Source organism: Accipiter gentilis, chromosome 26 (assembly GCF_929443795.1).
Source record: "Accipiter gentilis chromosome 26, bAccGen1.1, whole genome shotgun sequence".
Lineage (NCBI taxonomy): Eukaryota > Metazoa > Chordata > Aves > Accipitriformes > Accipitridae > Astur > Astur gentilis.
The window spans coordinates 16946281-16967045 of record NC_064905.1 but is presented as its reverse complement, the minus strand read 5'-3'; the positions used below and the strand labels follow the sequence as shown (position 1 = coordinate 16967045).

General features: G+C 48.4%; 1 protein-coding gene and 1 long non-coding RNA gene across 2 annotated transcripts; one reads left to right on the top strand and one right to left on the bottom strand.

The window, feature by feature from the left end:
- Nucleotides 1-4947: 4947 nt before the first annotated feature.
- Nucleotides 4948-9713, bottom strand: LOC126050997 (leukotriene C4 synthase-like). The gene is made up of 5 exons (XM_049829606.1): nucleotides 9398-9713; nucleotides 8487-8586; nucleotides 7343-7413; nucleotides 7041-7122; nucleotides 4948-6652 (listed from the first exon to the last, which is right to left on the bottom strand). Exons 1-5 carry the CDS (start codon nucleotides 9453-9455, stop codon nucleotides 6526-6528), a joined length of 438 nt encoding a protein of 145 aa, XP_049685563.1. The 5' UTR covers nucleotides 9456-9713; the 3' UTR covers nucleotides 4948-6525.
- On the top strand, nucleotides 8582-20493 carry LOC126050998 (uncharacterized). Its single transcript, XR_007509696.1, has 3 exons — nucleotides 8582-9437; nucleotides 9710-11978; nucleotides 16165-20493. It is a non-coding gene; the product is annotated as an uncharacterized LOC126050998 (long non-coding RNA).
- Nucleotides 20494-20765: the final 272 nt, after the last annotated feature.

Here is a 20765-nt window from a genome sequence, read left to right as displayed (position 1 = left end):
CCCTTGCAACAAGCCTTGTCTGCATTTCCTTAAGTCCTCCCAGAAGGAGATTGAGCTGTAAAGCTGCAAATACTTTACAGTGGGATGACCGAGTCCAGTCTTGGGAGAGCGTGCTGCGGTATCTGTGTCAGGGCAGATAACACAGTGCCTGAGCTCTCATTATTCTAGCCACACGTGTTCATGAAATGGAGCCTGTTTTAGCCACTCGCCAACTGCAGGCTCAGGAGCAGTGGCTACAGCAGCTCACTGGTTTCGTTCTTGCTGACGTGATGATTCCCGACTTCCACCCCTTGCAGGTAATGTTGCCTTAGCTGTTTGGGGTCACCCAGCTTTCTCTTATCAAGTAGTGCAATGTCAAAGCAACACAGCTGATGCACATGCTGCTGGCACAGATCCTCTTCTATTCTCTCACTCCAGAAGTGCTTTGAGAGTCCTCCTGAGTGCTGACCCTACTTTTGCTCTTCCTACCTAACTTTTACCTTTAGCTCTTAAACCCTGGAAATCCCCGAACACAGAGTCGGGCACAGCATTGGCAGGGGCCAGAGCGGGGCATGCGCTTTCCTGAGCTACCACAGTAAATGTGTAAGTTTTCCTTTGGAAGGAGGGCATTCACAAAAGGGCACACACGTTAAGCCCTGTCCACTTGGTATATACTGTGGCTCTGCCCTCACCAGGGGAAAGATGAATTCTTGGTGCTCTCTTACAAGTGATAATTGCTGGGAGGCATAAAACTGGTGAAGATGAGGCAAATTGTAACCTTAGAGTGTGTATTTTCCTGGCTTCCCTTTTCTTGACCTGCTAACATACAAAGTGGCAGATGGCTTTGGTTTTGCTTGGATTTTACCCCACTATCTAATCCAGATACAGTTTTTACTGCATAGGTCTGTGGCCCGTGGTAATGTAAAGGGAGTATTTGCCTGTGGGCGAGGGTCCTGCTCTCAGAGGCCTGTCTGAAACACCCTGTGCCTCCACCCATGATGGCTGCATCTCTTCTGTGACAGTTCGGCGTTCCTGTGACAGTTCAGCGTTCAAGCTAAGCACAGTGTACTCAAACCACAGGTATGACACGAGTCAGCCAGAGTCATGCTCTTCACCCCAGTCCATCTCAGTCTCTCTGTCCTGGTTTCAGCTGGGATAGAGTTAATTGTCTTCCTAGTAGCTGGTACAGTGCTCTGTTTTGAGTTCAGTATGTGAAGAATGTTGATAATACACTGATGTTTTCAGTTGTTGCTAAGTAGTGTTTAGTCTAAAGTCAAGGATTTTTCAGCTTCTCATGCCCAGCCAGTGAGAAAGCTGGAGGGGCACAAGAAGTTGGCAGAGGACACAGCCAGGACAGCTGAGCCAAACTGGCCAACGGGGTATTCCATACCAGGCAACGTCCCATCTAGTGTATAAACTGGGGGGAGTGGGGGCAGGGGATCGCCGCTTGGGGACTAACTGGGTGTCAATTGGTGGGTGGTGAGGAATTGCACTGCGTGTTATTTGTACATTCCAATCCTTTTATTATTACTGTTGTCATTTTATTAGTGTTATCATTATTCGTTTCTTCTATTCTATTAAACCGTTCTTATCTCAACCCATGAGCTTTACTTCTTTTACCTATTTTCTCCCCCATCCCACTGGGGGGTTGGGGGGGACTCAGTGAGCGGCTGTGTGGTGCTTAGTTGCTGGCTGGGGTTAAACCACGACACTCTCCAGTGAGGGTTGCACTCTTGCACCTAGATGCTCCGATTCCTCCCAAGCAGAACACTCCTCCTTCCTCTGATCTTGCTCTGTTACACACCCCACGGATCTGTGTGTCCGTACGTTTACGGCAGTCAAGAGGGTTCTGGGTCTTACTGCCTATAATGTTCTTCTCAGTTCTGGCATTGATTGATAGATCGTTCTAAATGACTGTAGTGCACGCAGGCAAGCACCAAAACCCTGTTATGTTGACAGCGAGGCCTCTGCAGACTCAGCACATAAAATGGGTCACTACTGTCGTTATTTCAGTTACACAACTCCAGTGTGCCTGCCTTTCTTTTTCCTTGCCCTTGAAGTCACTTGAATGTAAACAAGTAAAACGAGGGGGTAACAAAATTAGGATGAGGAATGGAGAGGGGAAAGCAAAGCATCCCACAGTACTGGTCTGGAGACTAGCATCCTCACAGCTCCGGCAGGCTGGTTCCCCAGAGCTCTGATCCTGGAGCTGCTGCAGAAATAAAGACCCATTGAGAAGTCTGGCTCCAAATTAGCATTTGAATTCCCTTGTAGTCTGTTGTCAGATGGGCAGGAGGTGGGTGCTAGTCTGGGTCTCTCAGCACTGATACACAAAGGTGGCTTTAAAAAGTCCTTATTCTTCTGAGGGAAAGAAATGCATTGCTCAAACTATAGGCTCTTTGTGTTTTCCTTCTTTTTTTCTTTTTTTTCTTTTCCTTCTCCCTTTCTCCTTCGTTTCACCCCCTTTCCCGATCAGTCTGAGCTGTGGAGAGACATGTCTGAGTATTGTTAGCCCAGTCTGACCTACTTCTTTCCCTCCCCTTGGCCCCGTGTTATGGATGCTGGTGCTATGGAAACCTGGGTGACATGCCAGTGCCACAAAGCCAGGGCCACCAGCTGCACCCTCCTCTCCCAGCCCCACAAGAGCTTCCCCTCCCAAACATACCCCCAAAGAAAGTCAACAGTGCCGCTTGCCAGGGAAATTCAAGGGTGTGCTCCATCCATCCCGCCAAGCCGTGCTCTGGAGGGACCAGGCTGCTCTTCCTTGGGCTTAGGTGCATGGCTGCATTTTTTCCCCGATCCCAGGGCACAGCATTTTGGTGCTGGCAGCCACGTGTAAACCCGCCGTTGTCTGTGCACCAGACCTGTCTGTGCACGTATCCTGCACAGGCCGTCACGTGACGGGTAGGAAAGTACACGTGGGTGCCCTTGAAGTTTTCGAGTTAAAAATAAGGCACAAACTTCTGCAACGTGGTAAAAAAGCCTTACGGGAACCTGGCTAGGTTCCTGCAAAGACAGGAATGGGAACGCGTGCACCGGCGATCCCTGTAGAGGATGGCGGTTGCTCCGTCGGTGGGGCAGAGCTGTGCAGTTTCACTGTCACCCGTTTGCTTGCGTGGGAACAACCCTTATGGGGGACAGAGGGTTGTTTACAACTTCAGTCTGTATGTTTCTTGTGATAAAAAAGTTCTCGCAGGTTTCCTTTGCTCTCTGCTGGCCTCGTGTCCGGCTGGCTGCCTCGCCTGGGAGGCCGTGGCAGTACCAAATTGGATTTCCTTCCAAATATCTCACGGCAAACCTTTTCCTCCCGGTTGCTGCCACCGAACTGGCGGGCGTAAGAGGGGGAAGCAGGAGGGAGCTCGGCAATCCGTAAAGCCCTTCGCAGGGGGCTCTTGTGTCTCTCGTAAGCCGTCTCCAGGGGATTTCTGCGAGTCTCCAGGGCTCCCCCCACCCCAATAACCTTAACCCCAGGGCCTGGCCCAGCACAGGTAAAAACTTGGAAGCAGGGAGGGTTTTGCGCAGGAGTGCGGCCACGGCTCTGGGTGCGGGCAGCCTGCCTCAGCGCTGCCCTACCCACGTTTTGGGGTGCAGCCAGTGACGCCCTGGGCACCTCTTTGGGGTGCAACGAGAGACGCCTCGGCCCGGACCTCAGACACCCTCCGGTTCCCCCCTTCTCTCCCGCCCCCCCCCCCCCCCTCCCGCCCCGGTCCGGCGGCCGCAGCCGCGTCGCACCGGCGCCCTCTCCCGGAGCCCGGGGCCGGGGAAGGGGCTCGTACGATGGGGCTCGGGCACAGCCCGGAGTGCCTCGGCCCCGTTAAGCTGCGGGCACAGCAGCCCGGCTCTCCCCCTGGCTCTTCCCTCAGCCAGCTCAGCTCACCAAACCAGAAGAAAATGAAGCCGGGACACAAATCCCGCAGGTTGGGGGGGGCTGAGCTGGCTTCGTGGGTCACCCCTCGCCCCATCACGGCTCCCGCGAGGCCGGGTAGGAGCGGGAGGTGAGGAGGGGGCACAGCCGGGGACGGGAGCAGCAACCGGGAATCTTCTTCACCCTCTCAGCGGTGGAAGTTGCGGTTCTGCAATCGGCCCTGCAGCAGGACCAGTACGGCCGGACGGTTGGATCGCCGTTAAACTGGAGCTCGAGGGACGGTCTTCACACCAGCTGGGAGCCACATAACCTTGGGGTGGCCTGGGCAGACCCCATCCCACCCAGCACGCACCTTCCCAATCCAAAACTGGCCCCTCGGCATCTCTGCAGAGGACGCGAGCGGCCAAAGTGGTTTCATACGGCACCGGCGCAACGTGCTGTGCGGCGGCAGCGCTTCGAATTGGGCAAATCCTGAAACCATCGACTGCATCGTTGAACCGTGGTCTGGTGCAACGTAATTTTCTTTGATGACAGTTATGAAGCAGCAGAGTAATGACAGCATCCCTGGGTGGAGGGGAAAAGATTTCCTTCTGCTAGAGGCACCTGAAACGACCCCTCCGACAACTGTTTGAAGGGGCTGATGTGCCGGGCAGTTTTTCTGTGACAGAACCAGCCATGGCAGGCAGCCGAGGCCAGAGCCTGGCTCCGCTGCACCAGGATTTTTAATGGTCCTCCGTGCCTCCAAGGGGAGAAGCTGGCTCGCCACAGCCTCGCTGCTGAATCATTAACTTCCCTCCTCTGAGTCATTCTGCAGCCCTGTCACACACAGAGAGCGGAGATAAGCAGGGCTGAGGTGGTGGTAGTGCCTCCAGGCTGATACAATAGGGTTAGAAAAGTGGTTGCAGGGTGAAAGATAGAGGTTGTGTCTGCAGAACCAGTGAGCACCCACTTGGACTAACCCAAGACAGCAGGGCTTTGAGACGGAGCCAGGACCTGCACTGGCAGCTGGGGCTGGTCCTTCTGTATTAACCCTCTGGGAGGTGACTGGTAAAATGCAGGTAAAAAGGTGGGGACAGAGAATTAACTTCAGGAGATGGTGGGACATGTTAATGTAAAGGCTAAGTAAAATCTCACTGGGGGCAGGTGGCATGTCTGTTCCTCCCTGGCCTTGCTAAGGCACATCTGGTGTTAAATGATGCTCAGCCTTTTCCAAAGTGTTTTAGCAAAGCTGCTAGAAAAGAAGTTATTTTGTTGTTGTTTACCTTGCTGTGACACCCGGGGGTTTGTGTGATTATGGAGCCCTGCTGCACTGAAAACTTTGCAGAAGCAAGTGCTGTACAGTTATTTTTGTTTGGATTTAAGGCTTTCTCTGCAGTGTTTGCCGTCTTCAATGCAGCAGCATGACTCCCAGGCAGGAGAGCCCAAACGGGAAACAGACTGGGGACTTTGCGGGATAAGCCCATTTAAAATGCAGGGAAGGAAATGAAACAATGTGAAAAATTAATCACTTCTTCCGAAAAAATCTGCCTTTTATTCTTACAATCTAGATATGCCTACTCCTGGGGAAAGGAGGGGTGGACAAGCAGGCTTTAAAGTGTGGTTAGGCTGGCAGCATGTTAATGCAGTTATTTTCGCTCTCCAGGTTTGATGTGAAATCCCCCTGTGACAATGGCACGGAGCGCTGCTGGTGTTTTCTGAGCTGTGTCACTGACATGAGCGGACCAGTGGCCAAAAGCATCAATGCTGTGAACGCTGGGCTCCCATCCAAACCTGGATGGGGACCCGAGCACGGGGCAAACCACCCAGCAGGGACCACTGTTTGGTGTGGAGCAGCTTAGCCCCCAATCTGGGAGCTCGGCACCTCTGAAAATCAGATTCTCCCTACTCAGAGCTCTCCTCCCATGGGACGTAGGGTTGCAGGCTGTGTTACGCTGCATGGCAGGGAAACCGAGGCAGCCACCTCGTGTTCAAACACCCGTGGTTTTGTTCTCTGCCAGTTGCAGACCCACAAGGAGACACCCAGCACAGCAAGCTCAGTGCCTTTTTATTTGTGCACGTTGTCGCTCAGCAGTATTCAAAGTTATACATGCAGTAGTGGTTATGAGTTTGCACAGTCTGATTTACAATATTGACCGAGGGCAATGGCTGATAACCATTACAAGGGCACTAATAGACTTTCACACAACATGTTGATGGCAACTCCTGTTTACCCCTTGACTCTTGTTATGCCCCAGCCCACATCTGGTTTCAAATGCCTTTCTTAGGCGTGGGCCTTGGAAAACTGCCATGAACCCATGTTTGGTGCCTGGGCTGAAGGCAGAGCTGCTGGAGGAAGGGGAACACATGGCAATTCACTGGGAAGCTCATGATGAGATGAATTTGCTTTTATGTGTCCAGTTTTCCTAAAATTCTCCTTGTTTTGAAGCATTGCTGTTTCTGCATCAGGCATGATGGAGCTGCCAGGTATGGAGCGCTTGGCACAAAGAGTGCTGTGGGGGAAAAATACCTCCTGAAGAGCTCAGCAGTTCATGCCGGTGCTGGGCAGCGGGGAGGGAGGTGTTAAAAACTCAGGTGAGGGTGGATTTGTTGCTTAGCTGTATTAGGTACAGCCAGTCTGTTACCATGGGCAGGAGGGAGCAGGACTCAAAGGCAAGGACACCGGTGAGGGACAGAGGAGCAGGTCACGCTGTGAGAAGCCGGAGGATGTTCAGCCCCACGTAGTGAGAGAGGAAGAAATGCAAGATGCCCAGGGCTGATGCTGCAATGAGAATCCAGAGAACTCCAGTGCTAAAGTATATTGGGGCGAGCCTGGTGGAGGAGAGGGACCCTGCTAAGACCGAGCATTGCTGCTCTCGCCCGGGAACAATCCCTTCCTCCTTGGAGAAGGGTGGTGGAAAGGCAGCCCCTGGCTGTCCCCTGTCCCCTACACGGGCCCTGTGCCCTGCTCCCACCTCGAGGGACCACACACGCACCCGCAAGAGCTCGGGGCAGCTCCAGCCTTGCCCCGTACCTGTGTCTCTGGCCCCAGCCCCGTACCCCTGCCCACGTTACGCCCCGGGGAGAGCTCGGCAAGGCTCCGTCATGCAGGGACCCTGAAGCAGTCAGAGGGAGTCCTGAGCTCCCCCAAAGCACATTATGTTCTCAAATGCAACCCCCCAGGTGTTATCATGTACTCCAGGCTGGCAGAGGTGTTTACCTTTTGGAGGACGATGCCCTGTATCCCATAAAGTAGCAGTAGCGGGCGTAGAGATAGAGCAGACCCAAGGCTGCAGCCAGACCTGCAGTTGAGAGAGATGACAGTGACCCTCTCCAAAACTTTGAGCCAAGCAGGTAGCCCAAAGTGAAGGAATAGAGGCTTTGTGTCCTCTGGTTCTACCCTCCCGTCAGGGACAGAATTATTGCCTGTTTTATTGTTCAGAAGGTGAGCAGGACCTGAGGACGGAGCAAGCACTCAGGGGAACAGATCTGGTGACAAACCAGGTAACGGGCTACTCTCACCTTGATGGAAGAAGAGTCCAGCCTGCCACAGAAGCGCCAGGAAAATGGGAAAGTACTCAGAGGAGTTCACCCTGGCAGGAAAGAGGAAGGTCATAAACAAGGGAAAGGAAGATCTTCCTTTTTTGCTTCCCCTAGCAGTTTCCAGGGGCTGGAAGCTGTTGCTTTTTAGAGCTGATATCACCATAAAAAGCATCCAAGGCTTGCACCTTTCCCTGCAGTTCCATCCCACCTTTATTCACAGGAATTAAACAGTGGAAGGAACGGGGTCTCCAGGGCACAAGAAATTAAGTAAAAGATGCCCAGATCAGACCATGCACAGAAAGGCTCTGTGGACCACCCCGACTGCCCCTTCCCGAGTGCTACAGCCCAAACCCTGCTGTAGAAACCCTCAAAGCTGCAAGGAAGGTCTGCCCCAGCAGGCTGCAGACATATTGAGGATGAAGTGCATCTTAAGCAGATAAGGCCAGGACAGCTTGGGCTTCGTGCAGGAGTGGGAGGGAGCACTTAGCTGTTTGGATTCTTTGTACACCGTGCCCTTTTCCCCCCAAAGACAAAGTAGTAGGACAAAGAGATGCTGGATGAGGCTGAGTCTAGGCTGGCAAAGGAGCAGAGAAGGGGATGGCTGAGGGCATCCTGCTCCTGCTTCCCAGTTGCTTTTTTTCAGTGCTCAGCTACAGCAAAAGTGGAAGCTTCTCCCTCTCTGCTTCCCTCCCCACCGCAGCCCTAGCACAGAAGTCACAGCAGAGATGCTGGATTGTCACTATCCTCGTACCAGCCTCAGCTGAGATCTCTCTGGGATCTTGTCCTTCCCAGTGAGCAGGGTTCAGAGCAGGGCTGAAGCTGCCCGAGGCTTTGACACCTCTTGGCTAAAACCAGCCTAAGGCTCAGGCACCCACAACTTTGTCTTTAGCAGCCCTACACTCTACAGCAGAGATTTCTGTGTGGTTTCTGTCAGCAGCGGCTGGTGTGTCTAGGACTGGTGAGCCAACAGTCTGGATGCTGACTCTTAAGCCCATTAATTTACCCCCGAGGGAGGTGAGGAACTGCGGAATTACAGTCCCCAGAAATAAATGGCAAAGCAGGGGAGGGGCAGTGCCTTTAGAGGTGAGATCGGGGAAAGCGTCTTGTCAGAGGAGTTTCTTACTGTGCTCGAAAGATCCTTTCAAATTCGGGTGGGCCTGAGATCTTTGGAGGAGAAATGCCAAACACCCTCCTGGCATAGATCACCTGGAGCAAGAAGTAGGCTGCAGCAAAAGAGAGAAAAGGAGCAGTGGTCAGTCCTCTGCTGGAGACTGCCAGAGGTGAGGGCAAAAGGTCTGTGGTCTCCTCCTAACCTTACACTCCTGCATAGCAGGGAAAGCTGGATGAAGATCCCAGATTAAGTTTCAGACAAGGAAAAGGAATGACCCAGTGCAATGGTGAAGGGAGGAGTATGCAGTCACGTACCACCAGCAGATATCTGCTTTCTCTCTTGCGTAATTAACAGATGATCTATTATCTCCAGAAATTGTTACACAGTTCAGATGCACTTTGTTACTGCCAATTTTAAGGTTTTTTCAATCTTTCCTTTTTTGCCCTTCTAAATCCTGATAGCTGAGTAGGGAGGGAACTGATGCCACAGATAAGCCACCCAGACTCTGAATTAAATTGTCATGCAATGTGGAACCACGGCTGGGAGATGTTCTGTGTGACCCACCACAGCCTGTTCTCCCACCTTTCTGCACAGCAGTGCTCTTTGTATGCTAATGTCTACATGAACTTAAGGAACTACTGTAAATACATTTTTCAGAGAAAGAATTCTACATGTTTGCAGAGGAGAACATCTACCAAGAAATTTCTGAACTGAGGAGGTAGGTCAGTTCAGAGGAAGGGCTTCCCAGGCACTCGTTTTGTTGAATACTTTTCAAAACCCAGACAAGATATCAGTCTGCTGTCTGACAAGCAGGGAAGCACCAGTGCAACAGCAGAAAGGAAATCTGAAGTGAAATGAAATCCCTGGAGGTACAGTAGACTGACCCAGCAAGTATTTGGACATGTGTATCCGATGGTCCCTACCTTGCTCCAGGACTCCCAGGACTGTGACGGCAGCCAGCAGGTGAATCTGATCCAACATATTGACTCTTCCAGACCCTAGAAAATCTGATTTCTTGATCAAAGCTCCTCTGGCCAGGTTTAGTCCTTGCCGATGTGTCAGTCGGTGGTGGTAGCTGGCAGCATAGGTTTGCTCTAATTGAACAGGGAAAATTTGTATGTGGTGCTTAAACCCAGGAGGAGTCTGGCTTGCCTGTAACTATATGCACCATGGAAATATAAATCATCGGAGAGAGGTCTAATGGCGTCTTTCCGTTCCCACCCTCCCTTTTCCAGGAATGAGTTATGAGGAAGTGGGAAAACCCAGCAGAGAGTGAACATGTGAGAGGTAAGAGCGGGGAACTGGGAGCTGAATGGGGAGACAAAACTCGACAGCCCAGCAATCCACTCCCCCTGGGGCATCTGTTTTAAAACCACTCCTAACCAAGGCCAAGGCACGTCCCTCTTGCTGATGTTGCATGAGGAACCACAGCCCCGCTTGGGCTGTTGTGCACCTCTTGAGCATCAGGACAGGCAGCGTTTCATGGCGCGTATCACTGCGTGCACAGGCTCTGGAAAGCACGCGTTGGGCACAGAGCACGACTTCTGGCCATGACACTGAGACAGCATCGAATAAAGCCCCCAAGTCAAAAAAAACACTGCAACGGCAAGACGGGATGCGATAAAGTATAAAAGGTACAGATCTGTCTTGCACAGTGATACTTTATAAGGGGATGGGACCTGCGGAATGACTGTCAGACACCAGGAGGGTTTCAGAGCCTGCCTTCGTACTGGAAAGGCTGGGAGCTGGGCATTTAAGGCTTCTGATCAATCCTCAGCCAAATTAACTCTCATTGTAAACACCAGAGAGAGTTCTGTGTGGGTAAAAACCTACAGAAGTCATCAGGATATAGCAAAAAGGAAAATTACGTTTTCGCGTGTCAGGGTAGACCCACTCGGCTAATTCCTGTCTAAGAGCCCAAAGCTGGCATGGCTGCGAGCTGCTGAACCCGCTGGCTTTGCTTCCTTCCTCTCCCTGCATTCGAAGAATTTTCCCTTCGGACCAGGGACGGGTTAAGACAAAGTGATCGTTAAATGTCACTATTATGGAAAATAAAATCGGATTAAAGCGGTTTACAGAAATTACATTGTATGCCTAATGTCCTTGATAGACTTCGGAAGAAGCAATAAACTGGTTCCGGTTTTCTGCCTCTCTGTAAGGGAGGGATAAAGGCACCCGAAGAGGCTATAACAATGTCCCAGCCTAGTATTTCTCCAAATATCAAACACAGGCACCACTGTTTGTCAAGCACCAGCTTTAAGAATAATTCCTTCATCTCAGAATTGATCTTTTTTCATTCCAGCGACTGTTTAGAAATACGAGGAACACTGTGTTTCGTTTTCTCCCATTTAGCTGTCAAAGAAATGAAGACTTTCCTGTGTAAAGCTCAAAAAGGGCAGAGGTCTCCCCGTCCTTAATGATGTTTCATTTCCTTCTGCTCCTGTCTGATTACAGCCCACTAGCAAAGAAAATACAAAGCAAAGCAACTGAACAAAAAAGATACCAGTTTACACCTCCGTCAGATGACAGTGCAGCGTAACCTGCCTCAAGTGTAAAATATGTGTAAGGAAACCTGAGCCAGGAGGAGCTGTAAAGGCAGCCATAGAGCACTCCCACTCCCCAGATCATCATTAGATGCAAAATACTTCTAGTATCATCTAGCCTAGTCGAAATATAATAAAGGCTAGTAGAAACATGAATGAATAAACAAGCACAGATGTCTCTCCCCTCCTCCTCCCTCCCCCATAAGCATAATTTTTCAAGCTGTCTTTACCTCCTGAAGGGCACTGCTGGAGATGCGCGAGAAATAAAACAAAGGATGTTACTTAACCTCTGCAAAGAGTTAACGAGGCGTGACCCTGAGCGAAAGAACAAAATTACACTGTAAATCAGTTGAACAAGGGAATACCAAGATAAGCACAAGGGGAACTCTACTGCTGATAAAGTCAAAGAGCTACTTGAATTTTGAGCGAACTACCCTAATTAACGTGGTACAAACCCTGCCCTCGGACAGGGAAAGCCCCCTACCACCAGCAGCCCCTTCCTCAGGGCACATGTGCAGTAAAAAGGAGGATGCTGTGGTTTTAAGCGGAGCCGAGGCTGGCGAGAACCAAAAGGAGCAAAGGGCGATGGAGCGAAGCTGTGAAAGTCCCGATCGCTGTTGTTTGGGTGGTATAAATGTTGTCCGCGTGTTAAGCGAGGGGTGCTGGCTTTGTGGGGTCGCCACCCGGCACCCATCTCTGCGCAGGCACGAGAGAAACAAATCTCTCGGCTCTGGGTGTTACCGGCTCTTCGCCCACCGGGTGAAGAACCCCGTTTTGGGACAACATTTTGGCACCCCAGGTGGGATGGCCATAAGACCTTGCCTGCATCATCTTGCCATCCCCAACAGCGGACCGGACCGGAGCGAGGCCCAGCGCGCACCCACCTATTGATCGGGGTCTTCTCCGGGTTCGCTCCAAAGTTGGGGTGACGAGCGACTCAGAGGTGCAACTCCCACCAGAGGTATTTGTAAAAGGGTGAAAGGGGGCGAATTTCTGGATTAGTGAGTATTTAATTTAATCTAATTTAATTGCTTCCACGGAAAGTCGCACGTACATGGTCGTCAAAGGGTGCCTTAATTGACCAGCGGGGTTAGAGCTGAGTACGCACAAGGGAATTACTGACCGGGCGGTGAGAGCTGGCAAATAATTAATAATCTAGATATTTGGCGAAAATGGGATCAGGCCAATCCACAATTCCTCCCTGTAGCCCTTTGGGGTGTGTTTTGAAAAATTGGACAAGTTTGGGCAAGATCCAATAACTGAAGATAAAATAAAAAGATAGTGTAATCAATGGTGGCCGAATTATAAACCGGATGACAATGAAGTCCAGCCAGAAACTGGATCGGTAAACTATAATACTGTATGACAATTGATGTTCTTTTGCCGTCGGATGGGGAAATGGGATGAAGTACCTTATGTTGATGCCTTTACGACTTTGTACAGAAAGGAAAAATGTAAGCTAACTACTGACCTAGTGATGTATACAGCTTCTGAGAAAAAGGAAAGCGGTTGTTGCATAGGCAGTGATAATAGAAAGTTGCAGAAAGTTGATGGAGCTGGGGGAATGTCAGTCTCGCAGTTGATAGAAATAGCATATAAAGTGTGTAACAATTGAGGTGAGAGAGAAAGAAAAGAAAACCAGAACAGAATGAATTTGCAAGCATCTTTGCCGGCAGCAGCAATAAATGGAAATGATGTCAGAGGGAAAGGTAGAGGAAGAGGACGACACGGAGGAGTAATGCAGGGAAGAGGTCCACCAAACCGAACCCCTTTAGGACCAAATCAGTGTGTGGTCTGTAAACAGGAAGGGCACTGGAAGAATGAATGCCCAGACTGAAAGGGGCCAGAAGAACAAGGTCATGCAGAAAATGCTAATCTTATGATGTTAGAACATTCAGATAATGAATGAAGGAGATGGGGGGAAAACATTAAAGTTGATCCCCTGGTTCCAGTTAAGCTGGAGAATGAGACTATAGATTTTTTAATTGACAGTGGATCCACTCATTCAGTAGTCACCAGTTGTAAAGGACCTCTAAATAACTATACCTATTGTTGGGGTGATGGGAAAAGAACCTTAAGGCCATTTTTACAACTAATGGAATGCACAACTGGGGGAACTAAATTAATTCATGAGTTTCTATGTGTGCCAGAATGCCTGTACCTCTGTTGGGATGAGATATGCTATGCAAACTAAAGGCACAAGTAACCTTTTGTGAGAATGCTGTACAGCTCCATATCCTGCCTGAAACAGCCTGGAGAGCCCAGATCTGCTTGGTGACAGATGAGACAAAGGGAGAATCCAAAGAAAATATTCCAAACACTGTGCTAAATGTGGCAATTCCCCTGGTATGGGCTTCTAAGAAACCAGGTAAAGCAAAATACATAAGTCCAATTAAGATAAAACTAAAGGAGGGGCCAAAATGGGTAAAGGTGCACCAATATCCTATTAGACTGGGAGATCACAGAGGCCTCGAACCCCTGATAAATATCTTTATGCAATATGGACTGCTCAGGGAATGTCAATCTGAATAAAATACACCAATCTTACCAGCGGGAAAGCCTTGGTCCCAGGAATACCGATTGGTGCAGAATTTGAGGGCTATAAATCGAATAACCAGAGACACACATCCTACGGTGTCTAACCCTTGTACCCTGATTAACATCTGTACCAGAGAACAACACCTATTTTACAGTGCTGGACTTAAAAGAACAGAGTCAAACACTCTTCACTTTTGAATGGGAGAATCTGACTCCTGGAAGGAAAGGACAACTGTGTTGGACTGTTCTTCTCCAGGGATTTAAAAAATAGTCCTGCTTTGTTTGGTAAAGTATTGGCTAAAGAATTAGAACAATGGTGAACCCACAGTGATAGTGTTACTCTTTTACAGTATGTGGACAATATCTTAACTGGAGCTGATGCTGAAGAAGTTTGTACAGAAAGGATGGTAAGCCTGCCAAACTTCCTTGGTCCGGCTGGATACCAGGTCTTGAAGAAAAAGCACAAATTGTGAGGAAGGAAGTCCAATACCTTGGGTTTAATATATCAAAAGGACAATGAGCACTGGGGGAAGAATCAAAGGAGGCTATATGACAAATAGCAGTACCAAAACAACAAAAAAAAACAGTTAAGGGGGTTTCTGGGGATGGCTGGATTCTGCCGAATATGGATCCCCGATTTTGGACTTGCAGCCCAACCCTTACAAGCAGCCGCAAAGGGCCCGGGGGAGTTGTTAGAATAGACTCCAGAGCGTCCTTGGAGTAGTTTTGATGAAATTAAAAGAAAACTGATGGAAGCCCCTGCCTTGGTCGTCCCCCTTATCTGACAAAACCTTTTCAGTCATATGTACATGAAAGACAGCAAGTGGCCTCTGGGGTAATGACTCAGACGCTTGGAAGCTGGAAAACGCCAGTAGCCTATTTTTCGAAACAATTGGATGAAGTGAGTAAAGGATGGCCAGCTTGTCTCCGAGCTGTAGCCTATTCCAGGAAGCCTGGGAGCTCCCCTTGGGACAACCAATAACAGTACTAGTCCCACATGCAGTGGTGGCTATTTTAAACCAAAAAAGATACCATTGGATTTCTCCAAACCCACTGGCCAAACACCAAGCCGTGCTACTAGATCAAGGAGATGTCACTCTAAGTGTAGCATCAACTCTAAACCCTGCCATCTTGTTGCTGGTGGCAAAACAAGAACTTTTACAACGTGACTGTTTGGCAACTATCAAACAGGTCTATGCCGGCAGGCCAGATCTGAGAGATGAGCCATTGAAAAATGTGGATTTGGAACTATTTACAGATGGCAGCAGCTTTATACAGAATGGAGAAAGAAAAGCTGCATATGCAGCGGTTACCTTATGGGAAGAAATAGAGGCCAAATTCTTATCCCCAAATACCTCAGCACAGAAAGCTGAAATGGTTGCTCTTACAAGGGCACTTGAAATTGGAAAAGATTGAAGCATCAATACATATACGGACTCCGGCTACGCCTTTGGAGTTGTACACGCTCATGGAGCTATTTGGAAGGAATGTGGGCTATTAAATTCCAAGGGGAGCAGTATAAAATATGGACAAGAGATTTTAAATTTGCTTCAGGCTGTAGTAGAACCAAAGGAGGTGGCAGTAATCCACTGCAGAGCCCATCAAAAGGGACAAGGGGAAATAACCCAAGGTAACAGGTTGGCTGACCAGGCTGCCGAAAGAGCTGCTTTATATGAACCGATAATAGGAGCCCTCATACCCGACAGGAAACCTGATATGAAACCTCCATAATATTCAGAAAAAGAAAAACAGTTGGTAGAAAAGTTGAAGTGCACAAAAAGTGAAGAAGGATGTTGGGTAACTCCAAATCAACAAGCATTAACCACATCTAAAATGATGGAGACCTTCCTTAAAAAGTTGCATGAACAAACACATATGGGATCAGATGCAATGATGAGCAGTATCAAGAGATAGGCTATAGAGCCAAAAATGCAGACATATGCAGATATAATAGTAAAGAAATGTCAAATTTGCTGTGCAAACAACCCTAAAATTCAGAAGAAACCTCTGATGGGTGAAGTAAGAAGGGGAATAACGCCCGAGGAATATTGGCAAATAGATTTCTCTGAATTTCCAAAATGCAGACAATATAAGTATCTACTTATTTTAGTGGATACTTTTTCTGGATGGCCTGAGGCTTTCTCTTGTTGCAGCAATAGAGCTAGGGAAGTAATTAGGATTTTATAGAAAGAAATAATCCCCAGGTTCAGAGTTTCTGAGCGTGTGTCCTTGGACAAAGGACCTCACTTTATTTCAGACATAGTCCAAGGGGTATCTAAATTCTTCTGGACGAAGTGGGATCTGCACACCCCTTGGAGACCACAGTCTAGTGGGAAGGTAGAAAGCATGAATCAGACCCTTAAAAGACAAATTTCTAAATTATGTCAAGAAACCCAGCTTAAATGGGTAGATAGCCTACCAATTGGCCTGATGAGAATTAGGATTACTCCACTGGTGAGGGAAGGGATAAGCCCCTTTGAAATATTATATGGAAAACCGTATCCCGTCAATGAGGTGGGTAGCCAGACTGATCAGATACACGTTAAAGGTGAAGGAATTTTGAAAGATTATTTGTTATCTCTCTCACGGGTATTATCCTCTTTACACAGGTATCTCAGCCAGCAGGCTCCACTTCCTTTGGACTCTCCGGTACATAACTTCAAGCCTGGAGATCTGGTTTACATCCAGACCTGGAAGGTTGAACCACTAAAAGAAAAGTGGAAAGAACCTTACCTCATGCTCTTGACCACATACACTGCAGTAAAAGTAGAAGGGATCAGCTCCTGGATCCACTATATGAGAGCGAAGGGAGTTCCCCCAGCGGAACAGTGGACGTCTGTACCAATGGGAACACTAAAGCCAAGACTTTCTAAAAACTCTACGGGCTAATGAACTATCTATAGTTATAATATTGGTTCATAGTAACACTGATGCTTTCAAAGTAAAATCACAATGCAACTGTACTCTGTCCATCAGAGCATAGAGTATGGACGCAACAAAAGAGTAAGAGGTGGCAGACTGTTGATGTTGATGCACGTGTGGTACGGGAACAACAGGGATGTATTTGCAAAAGGAATACCATCAAAGCTCAAGACGTTTGGAAGAGATCCCTAGACCTGTACTTACATATATTGGGAAGGGATTTGTATGTATAAGAACACTTTGTAATTTTATAGTCGTAGATAATATCGCTGTTGGGACAAATAATGATTCGAATATTTGTGTTTGTAACTTTACTAACATTATAGGATGTGATTTCAATGATTCAGCTCCTGTTACGTCTTACCAGCTATTAGAGTCCAATTATACTTTAGTTAAAGATCTATTGCCTGCTCCCATTGGGATGAATCTCATGCTGGTAAAAAAACTTTTACAACATAATGATCTATGCCCGTTGCTGAAATGTGCCCAAGATGATGGACAAATGACTTGAATCACTGTTCACCATGACACAGAAGAAATACATTATGTTTTGGAGCAGGTGAAGAAAGATAGAGAACATAGATGGTGGGAAGCCCTCCTCGGGTGGTCACCCAAAGCAACAGGCATTCTTAATCTCACGCTACATCCCGTTGTGATTTTATTATCACTAACATGTTTATGTTTACTGCTTATAATCATATTATACTTTAAGGTTTGTCTCATGATGAAGCAAATAGCTCTAATGCAGTCACCCAGGGTATACATGCTCACAACAGAGGGAGATAAATTCCTCAAACCTGAAAGCCTCCCTATAAAGGATAGAATGAAATTCCAACAACACATATGACAATGGGAAGGAACCAACGAGCAGTTCTGGAAAATCCTGAAGCTTCCCAAGGATGGCAATTTTCGAATGAAAAGACCCAAGTGAGACTTATTTGAAATATGAATTATTTATCTAAGTCTCAAAGGGGGCATTTGTTGGAGATATGCTAGAAATAAAACAAAGGATGTTACTTAACCTCTGCAAAGAGTTAACGAGGCGTGACCCTGAGCGAAAGAACAAAATTACACTGTAAATCAGTTGAACAAGGGAATACCAAGATAAGCACAAGGGGAACTCTACTGCTGATAAAGTCAAAGAGCTACTTGAATTTTGAGCGAACTACCCTAATTAACGTGGTACAAACCCTGCCCTCGGACAGGGAAAGCCCCCTACCACCAGCAGCCCCTTCCTCAGGGCACATGTGCAGTAAAAAGGAGGATGCTGTGGTTTTAAGCGGAGCCGAGGCTGGCGAGAACCAAAAGGAGCAAAGGGCGATGGAGCGAAGCTGTGAAAGTCCCGATCGCTGTTGTTTGGGTGGTATAAATGTTGTCCGCGTGTTAAGCGAGGGGTGCTGGCTTTGTGGGGTCGCCACCCGGCACCCATCTCTGCGCAGGCACGAGAGAAACAAATCTCTCGGCTCTGGGTGTTACCGGCTCTTCGCCCACCGGGTGAAGAACCCCGTTTTGGGACAACAGCACAACGTTCTTCTTGTCCCCGTTTGCCACCATCAGAACTTGCCTTATTTTCCATTCTTACTTGGTGTTGCAAGGAGCAGACACAAGTACCCTCCTCCCGGCACCAAATGCCCTTTGATGATGGGACAGTCACCAGTGGACAGCCTCAGCATCCTGCAGACCACGGTGGCCACCGGCACCCCTGTGCAGGGGATGGCACGGCAGGATCCGGCCAGCAGACGTGGTCCCCATCGCTGCCCCAGCCTCCGCCACCTTCCTGCCATTTGCATCCAACCTAACGACTACACAACCGCGCGGTGAGTCGGATCACGCCGTTGATCCGATAGAAAACTCTCCGGTCCGCAAGCAAAGGGAGACCTGCTTACAGCCGGCCGCACGGCCACCACATCCCTGGGCTCCGCTGGGGGAGAGGGGCACGAGGGGCAGCCGGGGTGGGGACGCGGGGACAAGGCATCACCGCTTTCATCATCTGCCTGCAATGACACTGGAATAAGCATATATTGCAAAACCTCACCCTCCGAGGCTGACATGGCCTAATTTCCTCCTAAGCAAAGACAAGTTCTGCGGTCCCAGGCTCACCTCGGGATGGATTTGCTAACGAAACGCTGTTGCCCACTCCATTGCTCTCCAGGTTACACCGTGAGAACGTGCTCCTGCGTCACGGGATGGCTGGACGTGGCACAGTCCAAACTCCTGGCACCTCCCACTGAGTGATCGCTAGAGATATTTCTCTGTGCCCACGGTTGCTTCTGCCACCTCTTCCTGCAGCCATTAATGCTTTCTGCCTCCTAATTACCACTGTAGGGCTGCACTGTGAGCCAGATAGCAACACCAATCAGGGCTAAAAAAAAATCTTGGGAAGAAAAATAAGCAACGCGAAAGGCTTGGAGGATTTTTAAGCATCTGCAGAGTTTGCGGTACCTATTATTCCCCAGGAGCAGTGGGGCAAGAAGAAGCCAGCAGCACTGAGTCCAGCACCATTACGTGCAATACCATCCCCCTAGAAATGTATTTCATGAGAGTACAACGGGCCAAGAGCTTTCTGTTACTGGAAGAGGGAACATTTTGCAGCTGAGCAACTTACCCTTCAGCCGTGAAGCAGAGAGGCACTTCGTCCTTCCAATCGTATTGTGAAAATATGGAAGTATTTTCTAATCTAGTTGGCGCTTGTGCTTCCTTTCCCTTCGAATTCTTTTGCAGGCACTGAGCACATCCAAACCCCTGATCGTGGAACTCCTTGCGAGAACAGTTAGTGTCTTTCTAACTACAGTCACAGAGGAAAAAAAGAGAGGGGGTTTCACTGAGAAGAATTAAAAGCCCCGCAGAGAAAAGAGGTTTTCTAGTTCAAGAGAATGAAAGAGAGCTCAGCGCCGAGCACCTCGGTCTGTTCAACTAATAGCTCCCTCCTGGAGGGGTCGGTGACGCCTTCCTGACGTCCCATCCCTGCGGAGCCTTCTCTTAACTCAGACCAACATGTGTTGAGATTTTCCTGGAATTCTTGGATTTTGCAGCTGTAAGAGGAAGGACGGGCTAAAAACAGGGCGGGAAAAGGCCAGTTCATGATTTCATCCCTTACAAAGATGCAGTTGGCCACATGTGGCTGTTCCTAGGAAGTGGGGATGGCTGCAGACAATTTCTGCTCTGCAGTTCCCAGCGGGGCTCCCAGCAAGGCTCAAGCTGGCTCAGATCTCCTGAGCATTTTGAAATATGTCCAGGGTTCTGCATTTTGCAATAACCATAAAAACTTTGCACGAAGAGAATTACCTTGTCTTCCTAAAATGTGCGTCTAGACAGAAGCTCCTTCTTTCAGACAGTAAAATAGCAGGTGGTTGGTTTTGCCAGCAACATCCAGGCTGGCATTATGCAAAGAACCCCTTGGAGTACAAACAGTATATATTGGAGATGTACGTTAGACTGTTCATCTAGACAGATTTCGGATGGATATTCCTGAGATTTCCATATCTGTCGCATGTCAAAGAGGTCACGTAAATGTTCTCAAATGATTAGTTACAGCAAAATTTCTAAGGGCCGAACCAATCTTCTTTAGGCTGCTTAACCCTCTGCTTGAATGCCACTGGGTGGAGCAGGATCACGGCCAAGCGCTGCTATTGACAGTGCTTCTCATCTCAGTAAAGGTGAAGGGCTTCACTTTAAAGATAAGATGGGGAAAACATTCAAAGTCATTTTCTGAAAAAGCAAGATGGAAAGCTGAAGCTTTGGGAAACTACATAAATGAGTATATGATTTAGTATATGATACTCAGGGATAATTTGGAGAATTCTTTTTAAAGCTTTCTTCTAAAGGAGCTTGGTGAGCTTCGTCGGTATGCATATTAAATCTAACTAGACAGCACATGAGTATAAAAGCAATGCCAAAATTGTCCCCTTGACCCATCATCAAAAGGCACTGATACATGCAAATGAATAATACCCCTTCTTTTACAGTCAACATCTGTTAAAAATATTGAAAGAGGCAAATTAAATCCCTCTCTTGTCCTGCTTTGTCTTGTGTTATTGTCACATGGGAAACTCCTTTCCATGTGTTTTGCCAATTTTCCTACTGCCTTTTCAGCAGAATGTCAGAAATAGCAAATAAACAAAAAAACACCACCACGAAAAAGGCTACTGCGCTTCTGGCTAGCTCAAAGAATGACTCTCTGGAGCCATAAGTGCATATGGCAGGGAGGGGGAGGATTTCCCTTTGTGGAGGGACAAACAAGCCTTTCAAACATCTTTGGCAGCTCTTATGTTAACACACATTTAGTATT

Coding starts and splice junctions, on each gene's coding strand:
- LOC126050997 (XM_049829606.1), bottom strand. CDS start 9,455: ATGTTGGATCAGATTCACCTGCTGGCTGCCGTCACAGTCCTGGGAGTC. Junction 8,587..9,397: donor CCTGGGAGTCCTGGAGCAAG/GTAGGGACCATC, acceptor CTTTTGCTGCAG/CCTACTTCTTGCTCCAGGTG. Junction 6,653..7,040: donor AGGGCATCGTCCTCCAAAAG/GTAAACACCTCT, acceptor CTCCTCCACCAG/GCTCGCCCCAATATACTTTA.